The 20,164-nt window shown below is 37.4% G+C and overlaps 1 protein-coding gene across 2 annotated transcripts in view; it reads right to left on the bottom strand.

Moving 5' to 3' along the window:
- LOC309880625 (putative oxidoreductase ZK1290.5) overlaps positions 1-20,164 on the bottom strand; it is a 44,497-nt gene that overhangs the window by 7,531 nt on the left and 16,802 nt on the right. For both annotated transcript variants that reach the window (XM_082765743.1, XM_082765744.1), the window contains exons 3-6: positions 17,311-17,412; positions 6,627-6,718; positions 1,967-2,149; positions 1,370-1,429 (exon numbers count right to left, since the gene is read on the bottom strand). In XM_082765743.1, coding sequence (XP_082621869.1) covers positions 1,370-1,429; positions 1,967-2,149; positions 6,627-6,718; positions 17,311-17,412 — 437 coding nt within the window. The remainder of the gene's footprint in view (positions 1-1,369; positions 1,430-1,966; positions 2,150-6,626; positions 6,719-17,310; positions 17,413-20,164) is intronic.

Here is a 20,164-nt window from a genome sequence, read left to right as displayed (position 1 = left end):
ATCTATATCTTTTCTATGTGTACTTAGAGAAAATACTCATGGATCAGCTAATGCAGAAAAAGATACAGTGCTACAGCTTCTCAGTACCAATGCTGACTTGAAAGCAACCGCCTCTTTTCATGCATTTTGACTAGAAATCATTGAGACTCAAACTAACACATCGGCATGCGTTAAAAAAAAAAAAAAAAAGGAATTGTGATAAACAACATCAAACAACTGTAATTCCCCCCCACCCCATCCTAAATGTTTTGAGTTTTGCTGCAATGCAATCCTTCAGCTGCATTAAATGAATTGGTGAGGCCACAGAATAAAATCTGTAAAACACAGAATTAACTTGGACTTAAAAATATCATTGGGAAAGAAAAAAAAGAGAAGGAGAGATTTTTAACCTGGTTCTGCTCACAATACTTTGCCACAAACAGCTGTGCTTGTACCACAGAAGCAGGGCAGATGTTGGAATAAACAGTCGAGGCAGGAGCTACATAAATAGGCACAGCCACCAGGAGAAAACCTCATTACACGTGTGTTAATTTACACTTAGAGCACATGGACAGTGATATAACTGACAGTCAGATGTTTGCTGTCTTCTTCTCAATTTACCAAACAGTTCATACTCCTAAAATATTTTTGAAAGAACAGTAAGTTTGTGGATTTCCCTCCCTCTCCGCCCCCCTCCCAAAAGCACACTTTCAGATTACAGAAATGGGGAGAAAATATAAGGAATGACTTAAAATCAGTCAGTATAACAAGGAAAAAAAAAAAAACCAGGGAGATGATGCTGTCAGTCCTCAGTTCCTTCCCACTTCTCTTCGTGCATACCCTACATCCTGTGACCTTCTCTGTAAGTCAGTGGGAAGAAGGTAGGGGAAGAGACAGCTTTGCCAGGACTGACTTCCTTAAGAGGTATCTGGGATATCTCCAACAGAGTTTTTCAGCTTTCATAGTGTCCTTGTGCTATGCAGAGCATACAAGTTCCTTACATTTGATCTATATGCTTCTCATAAAAAGAACCTAACCATAACCAGACTAGATTTTCTACTATCACTCACGTAACAAGTAAAGATATTAATGACAAAAATCAACTATGAAAGTTGATTTTTCAGTATTCAGTAACTCTGTGGATATCTGTTTTGTACATGGTGGTTAAATTTCCATTGATTTCTGGCATTTTTGAATTATGTGCATTTTCTTTTTTATATATATAATTTATTTTTTAAATATACTGTGGTAACTCTAAGCTGCTATAACTTGCTAATTTTAACTGAGTTGCCCTAATATTAAAATGGTATAGGACAACAGATAGACAAACCAAAATATTAAAAACAGTAGTTTGGATATTAGCAAACTTGAGTGCATAACTAAATCTTACCTTGCAGTTTTCCTCTATCCTTTCTGCTTTCGTGGACTTTGGAATAGTCACAATCCCATTCTGAAAAACATCATTATTTTCATCATTAAAATTTGCACAGTTTCAAAGAAAATACTCTCTTCAAAATATTTTAAGATGTTCCTCATGCCTTCTGAGGTTTTTCTTCCATTTTTCAAATGACGCTGACATTTCCATAGGTTATTTGTAATCGCAGTTATGTACAGTGCATTAAATTCCAACACAGATTACGTAGTCACTGTAAAACACTATTTCACTGCTCATCCCTTTGTGTTGAGTGACAGAAACAGAATGGTTCCCCCTTACTGTTTATAACTTTTAGTTTGGAAACAGCTCTTTTATTGGTGATTCCTTTCATTCTCTACAACCAGATTATTTGCATATTTAAAATAGTGCCATGGTTTGTGTACTACATTCCAAATTTCCTGGACAACAGTTAGTTCATAGGCTATCAATATACCAAAGGCAAGAATATTTTCTTTATAAATTCTGTTTTGAGGCACAATATCCCAAACCATTTGCATTTTATTTTTTTTCCTGAGAGAGGAGACAGGTTTTTAATTACTACCCTCCAATTACCTGTATACTCCAGCGTATGCAAATCTGTGCTGGAGTTTTGCCATATTTCTTTGCCAGCTGAATGACACTAGGATGAGTGAGTGCTTCACCTTTGGCTAAAGGACAATAGCCTTCAAAAACAATACCTCTGCTCCTACAGTAATCCACCAGCTCCTGAGGTCGTTGGAAAGGGTGGTACTCAGCCTTAGATAAACAGAAAGAAACTTTTAGTCAAAACCTTGAAAATACATTTAGTAGAAAATATTATCATTGATAAATGAGGATATTTTTACCCTATTGCTTTTAAAATGCAATACGAGTGAAATCACTGCTTTGGAAGATATAAATTACCAGTTTTAGAAGATATATGAAGGATATCAGTCTACAAACATTTTGCCATTAATTGGCACAATAATTTCCTATGCATTGTATGTTTACCACAGAAATAAAGTATGAGTAGTCATCTTCTCTACCTGCGGTTGGACTTACACCGCTGATCTGCTCAGTGTTTGAGAAATGCATGCAAATACATACTGTGAGTCAGCATTAGGTCATTTTTATGGGTGATTTGGGACTACCTCCTCTTCCCCCAAATTACTTCTTTTCTTATCTCTTGACTGATGTTCTTCTTGGGACTGCACAGGCAAGGGGAGGAGGAAGGGCTGAGCCTGGGTTTGCAAGACGCTGACCAGAATATGTCTAAGGTGAGGGCCTGACCTGTGAAGCAAAGTGTTGGCACCGACTGCAGATGGAAAATCCTGTATTCCCTGCGTGGCGTCACAGCCAACAACACGGAGGGAAGCAGACATGCTGCGGAATGAGCAGCTCTGGAGAGCCTTTGCTAGGAAGGCAGATCACAGATCGCCCAGAACCAGTTAAAAGGAGAAAAGGAACAAGCTACAAAGACAGCAACTGGAAACAAAAGTTACCGGTACGTAAAGATCTTGAAAAAGCCACTTATTCTGGCACTTAGTGAAAGCCAAAAACAAATCTCTGTAACATTCCTTGCCTCTATTTACTTCAAAAAATATTTCACAGCTTATGCGTTGTAAGAAACGCACCTTCCCCTGCATTCAGGTGACAAGTGGTGGCATTTTCTTTTAAAAAGAGAGAGTACATCATCATGTGATGTGCCCTCAGCACAAGCAGCCGTCACCGCTGTTCCAGGGATCCAACTCTTGCGCATTTAGGAGAAAAGCACTCGCTTCTGAACAATTACCTCAACACATGGAATCTGGAAAATTTCTTCTGCCATAAAAAGGACAAATGAACATTTCCTGTTTCTCATCTTTAGTACATGTTGTCTTTTCAGACAACAATAGTCAGGAACAATAGGCTGGCAGTCGTTCAATACACGCTAAGAAAAAACTGCCCCTCGAAGGCTGGGCTGAGTCAGCCTAAAGCTGCTATGATCTAAATTACTAGGTGGACTCGGGAACAAGGTTCAAGCAGCAGACACATCCATGTCTTCAACCTTTGATGTTTCTTGACCTTTGCGTAGCCTTTGTATTTCATGTTTATATTTGAAAGACCAGTGTTTAGGTCATACAGTTATTCACTCGTTTGCACCTGACCCGACTAGAAAATATTCTCATTGTTTATTATGCAAAACTGAGGGGGAAAAAAGAGTGAGCAAGCAGTTCCTTTCAGAACACTGATTAACAAAACCCAAAGCAAGCCTAATCTACTTGCTCCTTATCCAACTACACCACAAGACTGAGCATCTTCAAGAAACACCACGTACTCTTCTGGGTAAGTATCATTTTGCACTGAGTATTAGATACAGATACACAGTGTCTTCAAATGTATTAATATACTGTGAATATTGGGATTTCATAGAAGTTTTTGTAAGTACTGTCTATCGGGTGTATTAATAGTAATAATTTTAGAAGAGGTTCTTTACACTAAGTATAATAAGTAATGTAGCCTTGAAAATACTAAATAAAGAATTATTTATGATCAGATGCTGAAAAATCTAAAGCATCTCTATAGCATCAGGTGACTTATTCAGCATTTATTACTGATGTGCCTGCAAGCAGCATGTAGCTGCTGGTCTAAAAAGGGTTCTCAGCAGCAGAGCTGCGCCATAAATACTTAAAGCAAGTAGAGCATGCTGCTGAGTTACCCGCTTGTTTCACCACCAGGCTGTACAGCAACAGCCACCTCCTGCCTGGGAACGTGATTTGTGCCTTTCGCTAAATCGAGAGACTCCCAGATTTCACGAGCTGAATTTTGTCACACACCTTTGTGTACGGTAGGAGCAAGTATTTATCTTTTTAAAAGTAATCCTAAAACAATGTGATAATTACTATCGAATTTATTTTTATTTTGAAACCTTTCTGGAAGATTCCAGCAGCATCTGAGTGCAAGGCGCTAGCATCCTGAGCTGAGGAGGCACAGGGTGGGTGGCCAGTACGCGCTTCCCCTCAAAATAATAATTCCTGCTTCCTGGCCTGCCCCACCCTTGCTATTTTAGTCACCAAGCTTTTCTCAGGCAAGGGCTGTCCGTCATACAGCTGCAAAGGAAGATCTTGGTCTGTTCTGGCACTCTACCCTGAGTGATTTGTGTGTAAAATCTGTCATACATTTAATAAAGGAGTTCGCAGTTCACGTTACTGAACCCTCCGCAGCTGCTACTTGGTCAGCCACAGGGGAACTCCAAGAAAGCACAGATTTTTATGACAGTCGTACCGCAGTGGGGGAAAACTTAAGCCTAATACATGGACCTAGACCCTCAGTAGGGTACGCGTGACAGTGCACACTTGACAGTACACGAGCCTTACTCATTCCACCAGATTCATCAGATCTTTTCACCTGGTAAAGCTCTCCTGCATCTGGATTTCAGTCAGCTTCTCGAGGGGAATGCAGACTTACAATTATTTTTCCTCATAAAACTGACATTTAAGCCCCAAAATGAGTTTTCTTCATAGAGGAACAGTTCAGGTGAGCTTACATGCAAATGCTTCAAAATCCTAAAATACCTTTTTACCTTTTACAAATGTACATAACTGGGCTCAGTATCAACAGTGACATTAACACATTTAAGTCACTTCTGCAAGTAACTTCTTCATGCAGTACAAAAATATTGATGAGCACCCCTACATGGAATTTGGAGATCAGTTTAGTTTCAGTGAGTTTATTAAGCGAATGTATACATTAATTATTATTTTTCCTACTGAGTAACAGGCACAAGAGGAAGTGTTTTCCTTGAGCATAAATACAAGCCTTTCACTGCCAAGTCAATTGCAAACTCTAGAATATGAAAATGTAACTTCTAAGCTAAATTTCACTCTACCTGATGCCAGAATAAAATATTTTTAATGGCTTTACTTCGAGCATTTGACAGTAGTTTTAGTAGTAGGTTACATTTTTTAAAAACTGCTTAATTACTACTGAATACATTAGAAAGAGTATATTCTCGAAAAGACAGGTCTTTCCTACTTTGGTCCATCCTACCTTATTGAGGAACATGTTTTTCCCCAAGAAGAGAAGCAGTGCTTACAACTTGGTTCATTAAACAGAAGCACTGCTTTCTACCTAGTTTGTGATGACTACAAAAAGTCTAATGAAGCACCTCATTTCTCCGGCCTTCCTACTTCCGTCTCTTCACAGAATAACTCTCGGTTTTAACATCCTAAGAACTGTTGGAGCTGCAACACTAAATTTGTTAAGCAAATTTAAAACAGGTAATAGGAAGTGATTTTCCTTCATTTCTACATAATGACTGCTTGCAAATGTTTTGTATTTAAAGATCAGTTCACTGAAAGACTAGGCTACCTCAGGCATAACTACAGCAAAGATCTTCTGTAAGCAATGGACAATAAAATAAGAATTGAGTATAGCGCTTCCATTCCCAACTTAAATTTAAGAATTCATTAGAAAACTTTCGTAATTGTCCTTTGGTAACCTTTAGACTAGTCAGCAAAACCCCAGGGATGTTAAGTTCTGTCACATTCTGAGCCACCTTTTTGTGCCTGTTTATGACATTACACCACAAAATGCTGCCAAAAATCCTTAACACCTGCAGCAAAGGAAAAAGCACGTGTCTGCACTTCAGCCATTCCAGCTCACAGTTCTATGTTAGCTCTAAGAACATTTCCACTGGCAGTAGGTGGTAGGAACTGAAGCATGAACTTCTACCACAGCTGCAACAAGGGAACAGCTGTCAGCATGCTGGAAGTCTGCCGGAATGTAGGTGGCAATCACTGAATTTAATGCAATCTTTTTGATTAAAATAAGGAGAGAACAAGGGGAACAGCACCCTTGCATGGATACAGAATCACCTAAGTCTTTCAGTGTTGCTTAGAGGAATTACATTTAGTATTTCAACACAATCTCCAAAGCTTTGTGTACTCTGCAGACACTAAACATTTAGTGCTACCTGAATTTTATTTCTAAACTGTTTTATCATCAAAAACTGGTGCGCTGACCGTTTGTTTGTGCCTTAACACCAGTCACAAACAAGCTGCCTGGCAAAAACTGGGGAAATAAAAGGACAAAGGACGTAATTATTATTATTTCTTTCCAATTCAGGTCATCTTCCTGAATGGTTTCCAATATACGTATAGAAATGAAAGAGAAGAAATTGCAGAGTAAAGCTGATTATGTGTAGTCTTTCAGGCACAGGGCTGTGGAGGAGTGGATTAGTAACCAGATACTTTAACTCTATTTCTCCACTCACCTGATTAACATGTGGAGTAACCACACAGTCTTCCTTTAGTTGCTCAAGATGACTGATAAGAAAGTTGCTTACGCCAATTGACCTACACAAACCTAACAAGAGAAACAAAAAAGTGTTGGGATGATCTTAACTACCTAGAAGGATTACTTGAAAAATATCACTTTCAAAAAAAGAAAATGATTGGTACAGATCATTTCTGTAGAGCAAAACACTGCAAAGAAACAGAAAACAGCACTGAAACGTAGTTTGACGGTATTATCTGAAAGCATGGTTTCGTCACAGCCACACTAGGAAATCATTTTATAATCTAAACACACTGGAAACTCCCCAGTGTATAAAAACGCCAGGCTAAATTCTGGGAAAGGCTAATGTAGTATAAGCAAAGAACAATTGGACTTCACCAGAATGAAAAGAAGGAAATGGTGTTCTGAGCAGCTTGCCAAAGCTAAAGAAAAGTGGAACATTTGCAGAAGACTAATAAGGTGTGAGCAATAAAACACAAGGACATGCAGCCCAAATGAACTACATAACCCCACTTATATTTTCATTAGCTTATTGCTATTAAAGAGACATTACATAAAACTCAGTATAACAACTTTAAGTAGTGTCTAACAAGAATTAAGAAGTTCAAAAGTGTAGGAAGTAGAATCTGCATTAGAATGGCTAGATTTCTCCGCTCCTGTAGACACACAAATCAAATGACACAGGTGATAATGAAACTTTTTTTTGTTTTTACCTTAACTGTGTATATATGTGAATTAAGTGCTGACAGTTCTGAAATCAGATGTCTTCCTTCAAACCTCAGATATGATAGAGTGAAACTCCCATTATAGGCCTGCCACAATACCTCAAACCAAACTACTCCTTGACAATTTGGTCCCTATTCTGTGCTAAACACAGTTAACAAGGAAAACAGTTGTCACCAGGCTAGTAGAGTTCTCCTTAGGCTGTAGATTCTGCAGATTATGGCTCAGGCTTATTTCTTTAAGATGTGAACTTTGGCTTGACTTGATCTGCATTTCAACCTGTAACTCTGCAGACAGAAAGTGCCTCGAGTTCTGTGAACAGTATATCCTCCTCTATATACATACATACAAATAGCTGTAGCAAAAAAAAAAAAAAAAAAAAAAAAAAAAAAAAAGGAATTAAAACGAAAGTTATATATTTTTATTTATTTATTAGAAAAAGAAGATGCTACTTGGTAACTTCAGGCATTTGGTGTCACAGAAATGACTTCTGGACTGAAATTGCCATTGTCTTGAGGTTGACAGGGAGCTATAGGGAGTACCTTTGATATTGAAGCGCTAATACAGAACATATAAAAAGCACATATTAATGAAACTGAAGTGTATTAATAGTTTAAAAGGAGTAATTTTGCTTATCTAGAATAAAGGTGATGAAAAAGTTGGAGGAAAATGTATTAACCATTCCTAAACTATTCAGAAAATGTACATGTGTTTTATGAATAAAAAAGTAACTTGCTAAGAGACTATGAATTAGCATGTAAAAATTTTGCAGGTTAGATTTGCTCTAGCAAAATAAAGGAATTAAAATTTTCCAGCCTTCTCCTATGAAATTTAGTAAGTAAAGTTACAGCTTGCTAATTATTAGAAACACACTGTTAAAGTCCTTAAAACAAAACAAAACAAAACAAAACTTGTGTTACACCATATAAATATAGGTAAATTGGCTGCTGTGTTGCTTTCATATGTTTTAGCAGTAGAAGCAGATAAGCAGCACAGCAGCAAAACCTGCATGCATACTACTGCTTTTTAATGTGGTTTCTTTTGTAGAACACAAGGACAAAAAAATACATTGGCAATTGAAGTGCTAGACAGCTTTCACTTACAGAAATGATCACTGTTCAAGATGTTTAACATAATTAGGTTATAACCTGCATTACAGCAATTTGCATAATTTGTATGTAATCTGCCAGAAGGAGCGAAACCCAAGCTTTTGATTTCTACTGACAAACAACCCTGGAGTGTCAACACTAATAAATCATTATGCCAAAGAAGTAAGAAAAACATTTGCAGTTTTAACACAATGGTGAACCAAAATATTATACACAATTGTTGAAAGCCAAGGAGTTACAAGAAACATGCTGTTACTGCCCTTGAAGAATAAAGCTTTTATTTCAGGCTGAAATAAAACAAACCTCAAACACAGACATGAACGATGAAAGCTTTTATTAAACTCGTCCATTCCCACAAAATCTTCAATTTATTTTTTTTCCCCTATAGTATATTTCAAGATGTTTTGCTCTTAACAGACCTTGAAGCCTGTTCTGTAGTCTCACTGCATTTACTGATAGGAAATTTTTGGTTGATTTCCAATCAAGAAATTCCATGTTAGTTATGTTTTATACCATAACAGTTTGTGTCATAAGTCTCAAAAACACCAGAATACCAGAATGTTCCTGAAATGTGTGTGTGCGTGTGTGTGTTGGGGGGGGGGGATGGGGGGGTAGTACTTATTTCCAATTTTATACCTGTTTAAAGAGTTTAGTAATCCCATTTCAAAGAATTCAGGCAGATTTCATATCTTAGTTGTTATGACAACATCCTTTTAACAAAATCAATTTAACTAGTCCTAAAGTTAAAGTCCTCTGAAATAAAAGTTTACAATATGCTAGCTGCAATAGCTCTGGAAAGTACACTTTTACAAGATATATCTATACTATCTTTCTTACAAAGTCACAGCACTTTGACTCGAGAAAAGTATTTCCTCAAGCAGATAAGGAAGATGAGTGGTTTGGCCCCAGGAAGATTTTGAGAAACTACCATGTGCAACAAGTTTGCAATTCCCCATTAGTTTCTAAGGCTTATTGAGTCTTTGCCCTACTCCCCGTGGCTCTGACTTCAAGGAAAATTTGGCAATGATGCTTCTTTTATGTATGCTAAAAATTGCACAATTGACCAATGCACAATGGTGGAGCAGGAATTTTCAGCCAGCTTTGAAAAACTGTCATGTAACTCTGTAAGACACGTTAGAAAACATATTGGCCCTCAATATAATGGTTAATAATAATGAGGAAAAAATCTATTTTCCATTACACACAAAATAATCTTGGCTGCCACCATGCAGGTACTTTCACCACACTATTTTACCCCCAGCTGCTAATGGACGGGCTTGCAATGGAGCTGTGTTGTTTAGCTCACAGCAGTTTTTATGGCAACCTAGAAAATGATTGGGTATTTTTTTCTGTCCTTAGTGTAATACTAAATTGTACCAAGTTTCATGGACACTACTAACCTTGCAACAATAAAGCATAAATATACTGTCTTGGCACCACAACACTGCTTTAGTACAATAGCGAGCCTTATCTTTCCCGAGCACTACTATGGACTTTTACCAAACCTCTAAATACTCTCTAACATCAGCTGTACAAAGTTCAGATCAAAAAGGTTCTTTAAATGACAAAATTGGATACTGGGTTTGTGGGGCCAACTTTCCTCCCCCTCCCTGCAGCCGGAGCACGGGCAAATTCCCACACCCCCAGAACAGTGCCCGCTCTGTCCCACGTGGGCCACAGAATACACACAAACAGGGACCCACTTCTCACGAGAGGTCAGCTGCAGCACCTGCATCTTTATTAAAGGAGGTTACACAGGTTGGAAAGGTCCACATCCTCTGTGATATGCACAGTAAGAACTTTGCTGTAGGCAAATGGTATTACTCAAAAACCATAAAGGGTATGATTTCAGCACTGCTTGCTAAATCCAAGCTGTAGGCTGAGTGTGTCCCACATACAGAGTGCAAGCCAGAGCCTTAATAAACAAAACAGACAACTCTTACACACATCCAAAAAGGAATTAAGTTCTAGATCTGTAAGACTTGCTTCCATTTCACAGACATAGACTCCAAAACACTAAGTGTCCTATCTAATGACACACAGGAAGACTGTGGCAAAACTGATGAGAAGACCCATTTCTTAACTGAAAAAAAAAATCATGCTTCCTTCCGCAAAGGATGTTTTTATCCTATCCATTACTGTAGCATCGGAGTATTACCAGCCTTAAAATGACTTTCCTGCTTCTACAATTCCATGACTATTACTCCTGCTGCAAATCACCTACGAACCACAACAAACTGCAAGACCAAAAAAGAAGCATGAGTAGAAGTCAACTTGTCAGTTTCTGTGACTGAAATCTCATAAACATTTGGTTTACACAACAGTAAAGTAGCTAATTAAGTAGCATGATGCAGCAACACGAGCTAAATGTATTCTCAGTCTTGTTGATTCTGGCTGCTCATCTTTATTACTTCAATGCAACATCACCTCATTTATACTGACATGCTTTGCTCTGGAGTTGGCGTTACACAGCAGATCAGATTAAAAATGCTACCAAAAAGGGTGTTCATCTGATTGTCTTCAAAACTGAATCAGTTCCCTTGTGCTTTGAGGGACTCTTCCTCCTCTCGTGGCAGTTTTAAGCATGTAGAATAATACTGGGTGCAGAACACAGCCTAAAAAAAAGGCTTAAAGATATTTTTATGTCAAGAACATTCTGAAGCCCCTGTTAAAAGCAACTGCTTGTGAACAAACAATTGGGCACACAGACCTGTAGAAACAACTTGGTACAGAAACAATCCCACTATAGCTTGAGGCAGTATTGCCACCACACGCTGTGCTGTGAAAATGGGGTCAGCATTATCAGCCACCCAGCTAAGCGATCCTTGGCTCAGCCTGCAAACAGTCGTAAAATGAGCACTTTGAAAGTAGCATGGACACAACATAGTTGGGTTCTCATCAGACTTTGTTCCACCTGTAACTCTGATGGCACTGTTTCCTGAACTAGGATATTTTGGGACTTCCATATTAGAGAAGACAATGATTCCCAGCCGACACAAGTAAGAACAGCCTCACTCATACCAATAAAACAAAACCAATTTACGATCGCTAAAGTCTAATACCTTGGGTTCAGCATTCAACATTTGCAGAGCAGGTAAGTGACACCTTTTCCCTAAATCATGTATGTTACTTCCTGAGACAAAAAGTCCTTTTGGGCAAGGACTTTCCTTTGAATTGCATTTCAGCAGTGCTTTCCTAAGAGGTCTTGTGTTCACACTGGGACCTCTATGCACGTCTGTGTGGATGCACAGAAAATGCACACAACTGCATAGATTTGCTTCCAGGAAGCTAAGTAAAAAGATACTTGTGAATTTATCAAGAATGAGCTTCACAGGCTTATAGAAAAAACACAAACAGCACATTGCAGTAAATCATGAAACAAAGAAGTCTGAGGGCTTATTTTTGCACTTAGAATAAAGTCCACTTCAAAAAAAAAAAAAAAAGAAAAAAAAAGAACAAGGAATAACAAGGGTAAACATTCTTGCCAATTTAGATCTGCTAATTCTATGGCAATTTCTTATTCTTAAAATGTTGCACAATATGAAGACATGATTTTTAAAACTGTGTAGTCATTTTATTTGCATATATCTTTTATTGCTGCCTTATCTGATCAAGTGTGTTGGGTGTGGTGCAACCAACATCCTCACCAACTGCAACCACCTTCAAACCCATGAAAACACATCTCTGAAGTGTTTCTGATCATAACAAGCCCAAGAGATGTCTTTATATGTGCAAAGAGGATACTACTGATAGCGTGAAATAGATGTGTTGTTTACCGTGAAAATCATTTACTTATTTTTACTTATTAAAATTTTAATGCAATTTCCACACATGCACACTCACATGGTTTCTACCAAGAAAAACACTCCTAATATAAATATTTGTGGAACTGTAACACAGCTGCAGGCCAACTGTCAGTTGTTCATCATTTGACAGTATCAGCATAGATGTAAAATTATTTTTCAGTAGAATAAAAGCAGAATGTCATCTAGGAAAGGATGTACTACAAATATGTGCCACCTACACAAAAGATGTGTTTGGTTTACTCAATTCTTACTCATATCTTTTAAAACTGATACATAATGGAGGATTTAAAAATGAAAATTGTGCTGCTCTGTGCCCAAAGAAGAATAGGACCAGGACATTTTTAAGGTTGATTAGATTTCTTCTCTCACTTGGAATTGGGAAAAGCATAGCATTTTTGCCAGTAACATCATGAATTCAGTTACATTACTAGTGTAAACAATTTCTGTTACTTTATGGAGCTTTCTGCAACATACATGAAGCCTGTTAAAACTAACAAATTAATGGAATAATCATTTTAAAGGGCATTTCTCTGTTTACCAAAAAACATGGGAACACATTAAGGAATTTCTGATGCAAGTATGAATATCTCATGTAGGCATAAGCTGCACTGCTTACCCTAAGCAGATAAGCAAAAAGCACAACTTTCAGCAAAATGGCATCAGGTCTGAGAGGGATCTGAACCCCCAACAACCACCACGTTACTGCTCCTGCCAATTACAGGCAAAAGCTGGCTGCAGGCTCTCATTCTTCCCAGCATTTTGAGATGGAGAGACAAGTAATCGTGTGCATGTGTGTATGAGAGCTTGCCAAGACGATGGGCTAGCCACAATGCCAAAATCAAGGTCATTAAAGACACTGCATACGGAAAGGGTCACTTTGCTAGAAACAGCCCAATTACCAGTGAGCATATATAATGACTATTCATGATGTCAAAGCAGTTTGCCACACTGCTTTCATCTGCCAGCAGACAAATGCCTATACAAGAATGCTGTAGCTGTCAAGGGAACATTTGACTCAACATATGTATCTTGGAATGGGTTCTGTAGGCAGCCTGGCCGCCGTCCTGAGGAACCAGAGAAGATAATTCCACACAATGACAATGTTTGAGACCACAAAAATTCCAACCATAGCCTTGATATTACACGAACCCTAGTTGATTTCAGCTGTTACAACAGGAAGAGCTAGTGACTGCACACAAATGCCCCACTGACCAAAGCAGGATTTTATTCTCCGTTCTCCCTCAGCACTGTTCACCCCCTAGGTCTTTACAGAAGACGTGTGCAGCCTGTTGAACAAAGGCACAGGTCGAGAATTCTCTGCCTCTCAGCACTGCAGTACAGATAGATTTGTCTCCTCCCTCTGTGACCTTAAGGCCACAGCTCCCGTGAAACAGCTCCAATGAAAATAGAGCAGAGTAACAAGTCACAAAAGATTAAAAAAAACAGCCAAAAAACATGAGATGTTACACTCTCAGGCACAACAGCATTTCACTGGAACTGTTAACAACTAAAGAGGGTAACCACATCTAAAACAAATACTGTTCAGGTTCTTTCCTAGTTTTAATTGTTCATGTTTCCAGTTCAAATCATACCAAGAAAAAGGATTCTTTCGGAAAATGCTACCCTCTGATCCCTTTTGGTGAAATACAACAAGAAGGTTCTTAAAAACAGCATAGTGGTAAGCCACAGTGGAGATTTTTGACAGAAAGCAGAGGAGCTCTCCCTTCAGTCATCTGAACATATTGTTTTCTACTTATGAGAAGCTTCTGATGTTACAGCTCAACCTCAAATTTTTGTTGAGAGAAGAGAGAGGAAGCAAGCACTACTAGGCACTCAAGAATTAAAACCAGTTACGTTAAGGATGTCTGCACAGCACAATGAATGCACTTCTACCTTTTCAGGTACCCATTTAATTGACACACGTTGCATTCAGATAACAGCAAACCTGTTCTTTCTTCTACAGACAGAAGTACTTAGGAGTTTCCTAAAATTGGACTCATTATAATCTGTGGAGTCTTGCTTAACGTTTTATACAAGCTTTCTGCTCCCTAAAATGTGTATTCAAATAATTTTGACATGTATATATATATTAAACTTGTCACACAGAGCTTTTTTTTTTTATCTGGGAATAAAGACAGGATCTTACAAACCAGCATATGCTGACCTGGACAGACACACAGACTCAAGGTCTCTCTTCAACTGGGTAAGAAGATACTTCAGTCCAGAAGCCCTACAAGCTCTGCTCCTGCAGTCCTGTCTTTCAGCTACTATGCAGTGTCTCTCAGATGATCCTGGTTGAGTCCATCTTTGTAGAAACAACCCAAAAAGCTCTCTCAATACTATAAACATAAATACAGTTGGGATTTTTTTTTTGCATCATCTTGTTGCCATTATGACCAATCTAAAAACTTAATGCGTTAAAAATTGTCTGGATTGAAGATTTTCACTGTCTTGGGCACTAATGCTTTATTTACCTTCCTTCTAGTGTAATGGGTAATAACAATAAAAAAAAGGCTATTAATAATTTAAATCATTTTAAAATGTTGTTTTTCTCAGGTAAGTGCAATTTTGCAGAATAAACATCATCTGGATTTAAACTGAAGGCAAAGATGAGATTTTCAAATATCTGCACTCAAACCATTTGTAAACACAAAGAAGCTATTAAAGAAAAACTTATTAATTTCAGTCAGACCAAAGCCTTAGGTCAATATTGAGATCTTTTAATCATCTCACAAGACTCTTGCAGATAGATAGGCCTTATTAGCCCCAAAACACCAACCAATTTTTCCACAAGAACTGCTCATTCAGAAACTCTTCAATGTGGACACCGCTAGCTGCTAAACTCACCAGCAAGTTGAGTAACTTCAGTCTTTCCTTTGTGAATTGACTGCAGAAGCACATTATTCATTTTTAAATGGTCAATTCTTAGACACGAACATTTCAGTTTCTGCTGTTGTTTTTCCTCATGCCAACCCTCTCTCTCCCAGTGTTCCCTAAAATAATAGTATTGCAAGTAATTTTCAGGTAACAATGATAACCTGAACCACATTCAGAGGAAATAAAGAACTCACCAGTTTACCACAGAACTTGATTTTTTTTCCTTCCCAAATGAAGATATATTTTTTCCTCAAGTAAGGATTTTGACCAAATAATATATTTAAAGTGAATATTCATACCAAGGCCAACACATTATTCACATAACACACAACGAGGCACAAAGATATGCAGCAAGCATTTAATCTTCAACGGAAAGTCTAGTGGTTAACCATACAAACAAATTATTTAACATTTTCCTCAGGAATCATTGCATTTCCATCTCCAGAGTGGTTAACATTTGCGTATCACTTCAGTAACACATGGTTATGGTCGGAACATCCAGAGGCTGCATCCCTTAAAGCAAAACTGTGTTAGTTAACATCTGAAAGCACTTGATTCAGCCAGACTAATACATCATCTACAGCAAGAGGAAAATTTAGCTGAGGTAACAAAAATAAATGCAAACTCAGATGTCTACAGAGAGATATGCAAAGAAACAAAAAATAAAAACTACCTCTGCAGGTGAGGTCAGTGATAGTATTTCCAGTGTCTTACCGGATAATCATTGAATAGCTCACAGTCTTTCCCAGTAGGAAGACAGGTAGAGAAATAAAGACAAGAAAGATCACAAACACATGCAAAAGCAGAAGAAAGACAATGGGACAGGAATAATAATAGCAAGTGAAACTACAACCTATTTGCAGCTCATTGGGATGGCATATCTAGGCACAAATGACATATAGTAACTTAAATATACATCAAAAAGCACTGTTCAAGGGAAAGACAAAGTAGCCTGCTGAATGGCCCATCTTCAGACTTGAAGTCATTGATGTTTTGAAATATTAGGTTGGTATTGCGTTTCTTTAAAAACTTAATGTTGTAACTTACACAGCAGAAAATACTGTTTGCAACTTCCCTTATGCTTAATATAAAAAGCAAGAATGAAAAATGTATCAAAGATAAACGTAGATGCTTCTACATTTCCAAAGGCAGACCAAAAGTACTTAACGGGCTGAAATGCAAGAGTGGGTTTGTTTATTACTCTGATAAAACTGGTAGATGTATACTGCCAGCAACTGCAGCCTGTATAGGCAGCACTCTCCTACTATCACTGTTTCAGTAATTAAGTTAGCAGACAGACTACTTAGTCCAAGAAGTCTTTGCAGAGTCCAAAGAAATTCTCTCAAGCTGTAACAAGGTGGGCCCACATTGCCTAGGAACTGCATGACAGGATCTTCTCTTACATTATTTGTGGTAATAGTGTGCATACTTCAGGAGCAAAATGTTCCCGTTAAACCTACATGATAAATTTTGTTTGGGGCAGTCTAATCGTCCTATTGCTATGAACATTAACTGACGATTTCTGTGAACGAAAAATCAAACTGACAGATACTAGAACTTGAGAGAACAGATCCCTTCTTTGAAATCCTTTTCAAAAGTTAATACCAAAGAAACTGCAGTTCCGTGTTTGTTCCTATCTACTAGCCAGTTTGGGTAACATTTTCTAAAATGCAAATGAATCTATATAGTAGCACAGTATATGTTCTGTGGAAAAATATATATATGTATACAGTGGAAAATGATATTCTACAATTACAAAAAAAAAAAGATCAAAAGGAAATAAAACTTGATAGCATGATTTATACATGAAACAGAAGAGGCTACTACAAAGATGTTCTGTAGTGGCACGCACATTTCAATGTAATGTGTAGATTTCATCAAGGAAGTATGCACACCATCATTAATCTTACAGGCAGAATGTGGCACTGTATTATTTGAAAGCAACACAAAGCTCTCTTATTTAGCTTATCAGAAAGCTAATGCTGCAATTTTCAAAGAGGTTCACATAATTTATACACCCAAACACAACTGAAATATGAGCAACCAGCTCAAACGACTTTTTTGAACACCTTTCATTACGGATTCCCCAAATCTTAAAGTGCATTCCAATTCCTTCTGCCACGACAGCTTTTCATTATTACATCACCTTCCTCATAGAGCTCCTCCATCGCTGTCCAGGTTTCAGCTCGGACCTCCCGATTGCTTTTACCCGGAACACATGCATCAGGCCAATGTATCAAATAAAGATCTAAAAAAGAAAGACTATTAAAGTCTCCAAAAAAATGTCAACCACACAAAGCAGCATTTCCCTCCATACTGGTCCCATAACATACTATCATCAAAATAGTTACAACTCCATGACAATTATTCCATACATCCATTCATTTTCAGTAAATTAAATCTACAACATTTCATTAGCAAGTAAAGGTGGCAGAAGTTGCACATCTGCCTCAGGCTTAGGTCACCATAATCAAAATTTCATGGTCACACTTGCATTTAATAAGCTTTTAACACATAAGTCCCATTTAAAATCAAAGGGATTTTGGTCAATGTAGTTAAGTCTGGACTACTGCTGAAGCAAGCCTTCAAGTTTGGGGAACATAAATGTTTGGCAGTTCTGTAGATGTTTTATACGATCAAAAAAGTGAGCCTGTTTTTTTCCTTTCTAAAGAATACTTCCATTTATGAAAAAAAAAAAAAAAAAAGTGAAAAAAATGTTTTGCTACATTTTTATGAAATATTAACATTTTTTAAAACACGATTAAGATTTATAACTGATGAAATTAGCCAAGTTGCTACTGAGGCTGGCTGTCTTGGGATAGGATTTTTTTGCATCTTCTCCATGCAAGAAAACCTTATCTGCCTAGTGAAAAATGTAGCCAAAAAAAAAAAAAAAAAAGAAAGAAAGAAAAAAAGAAACCCACTAAACCCACTAAACATGAGAAATATGTACATATTACTGGACTCAGAGTTCCAAATCAGATTATATAAATTTCCAAGGTGACAGGACCTACAACTCCTTTTTAAGTTTGTGGATGCTGCTTATCATTCTGAAGGAGAAACTTATGAGACACTCAAACAACTACATTTCTGTTTGAATCCTAACCACAGATTCAAACTTCAGGCATCTCAGGCAAAGAGGTGTTGGCCTCTACCTCATATACTAGTCTGACACAAAACAGGAAAAAGAAACAAATTCATGAATGAGATCTTTGTGCTTTATAATACGCCTTTTTAGACAGTTCAAATACAGAGTTAAGAAATTAAAAAATTGAATTGTTTGCAATAAAAAGGGTCTTTTGTTCTTTAAATGTATCACATCATTCATTTACAGGACCTCTCTGTGAAAACACATCCTCTGCTATAGTTTTATTTTATTCATATTTAAGGATTGCACTAATGACTAATATACTCCTAGGCTGGTATACTAGCTTTCCACCTCTATAAATACGAATTCAACCTTAATTTAAGAAGACAAGCCAGCATAAAATTCTCAATAATACACTGGTTCCCATTTCGGTACATCATTGCAACACTTCAGAGTATTTAGCTTACACTAAAAATCTAATTAGAACAGTACAAAAATTTGTAGATTAAGATACGTTATAGGTGTATGTAAGAAAAAATGATTTTGGATGTATCTAAAAAATCATGAGCTAAATCTGCATTTACTCATATCAATAAGCCTTTCAATCTCAATTGCTCAGACAAGTAAATATTGTTTACATATAATGATTTGCAGAATCTGGATTTGTGTCACATTTAAAGAAAGAGTTACTCATTCTTCTGCTGTAGTTAGTACGAAAAAATACCAAGATAAGGTATTGGAATTGGAATAAATACCAATTTCTTTAGACTTTAGCTGATAACTAATATTGGAATACTGAATTCTCATTCTTGTGCATGTAAAGTTTGTGTTAAAATTTCCACTGTCTTAGAAGCAATCCCAATGATTAGCATTTGGAATTGCTAATATCACATGTTCATTTTTTATCTTAAATTATATATGCCGTTGGGGCATTTACTGCAAAGAGACTACCATACTTCAATTTAAACTCTTCTGCTTGGATAAGGCAAATGTCATCCATAAAGTAAATGTAAGTTATTGGCATCAGATACCTACCTCACTTAAACACAGACGAAGTGCCTACCTTTAATTCTTGCTTGTTATGCTCTCCAAGTAGGACTACTATACTTAACTATGCAGAAACAAGTCATTTAGTATGAATAAAAAAATCATCAACTTCAGCAAAAGTTTACCAAAAGCTACTTTTCCAAAAGCCTGCATATCTAGAAGCATCACAGTTTGTAAACATTTACAAAAATAGCTACACCACAGACTTCCATGTACAAAGATGCTTTGTACTCAGCCCAAGAAATTATGGAACTCTCAGAAGAATGACTTCAACCAGCATTGAGAACTGAAGGATTTCTTAAATATTTCACAAATGCAGTACATCATCTTTCCCTGTGTTAGTGTCTGAGACCTCTTCAATGCAAACCGGATTAGCTCTTGGCGTGTTACTTTAGAAAGGCGATGGTACCGTGCATGTGATGTCCATATCACCTTAGGATGTTCATTGTAATTTATGCTTTTTATTGGAATAAAAAACACACTTAGAAACACACACATTTAAGATTAGAAAACATCTACAGGATCACCGAGTGCAGTCCTGACTGCTAGCAGTGCTCCTGAAAGCAGAGATAAGGTACCTTATCTCCGATACACAGAGCAGAGTGGTCTTTCTGCCAGGCAAGCACCAACCACCACAGCACAGCTAGAAGTGGAAGGAATAGCACAGTACGATGTACCCTGCAATGAGCAAGGGAGCTGCCACCCTACTTAAATAAACTAAGCATGGTTATTTCAAGTGAGGATCTGCTTACTCCTACTGCATGTTAGAAAACTTTACGTAAGAACTGTGAACAGTAAGCACCTCACTAACCGAGCTCTACTATTTCATCTTCATTTCTACACACATTCACACCTGCACCCCCAC

Source organism: Aythya marila (genome assembly GCF_965140915.1).
Source record: "Aythya marila genome assembly, chromosome: 8".
Lineage (NCBI taxonomy): Eukaryota > Metazoa > Chordata > Aves > Anseriformes > Anatidae > Aythya > Aythya marila.
The sequence above is the reverse complement of the archived record's forward strand: the minus strand, read 5'-3'. Positions and strand labels throughout refer to the sequence as shown.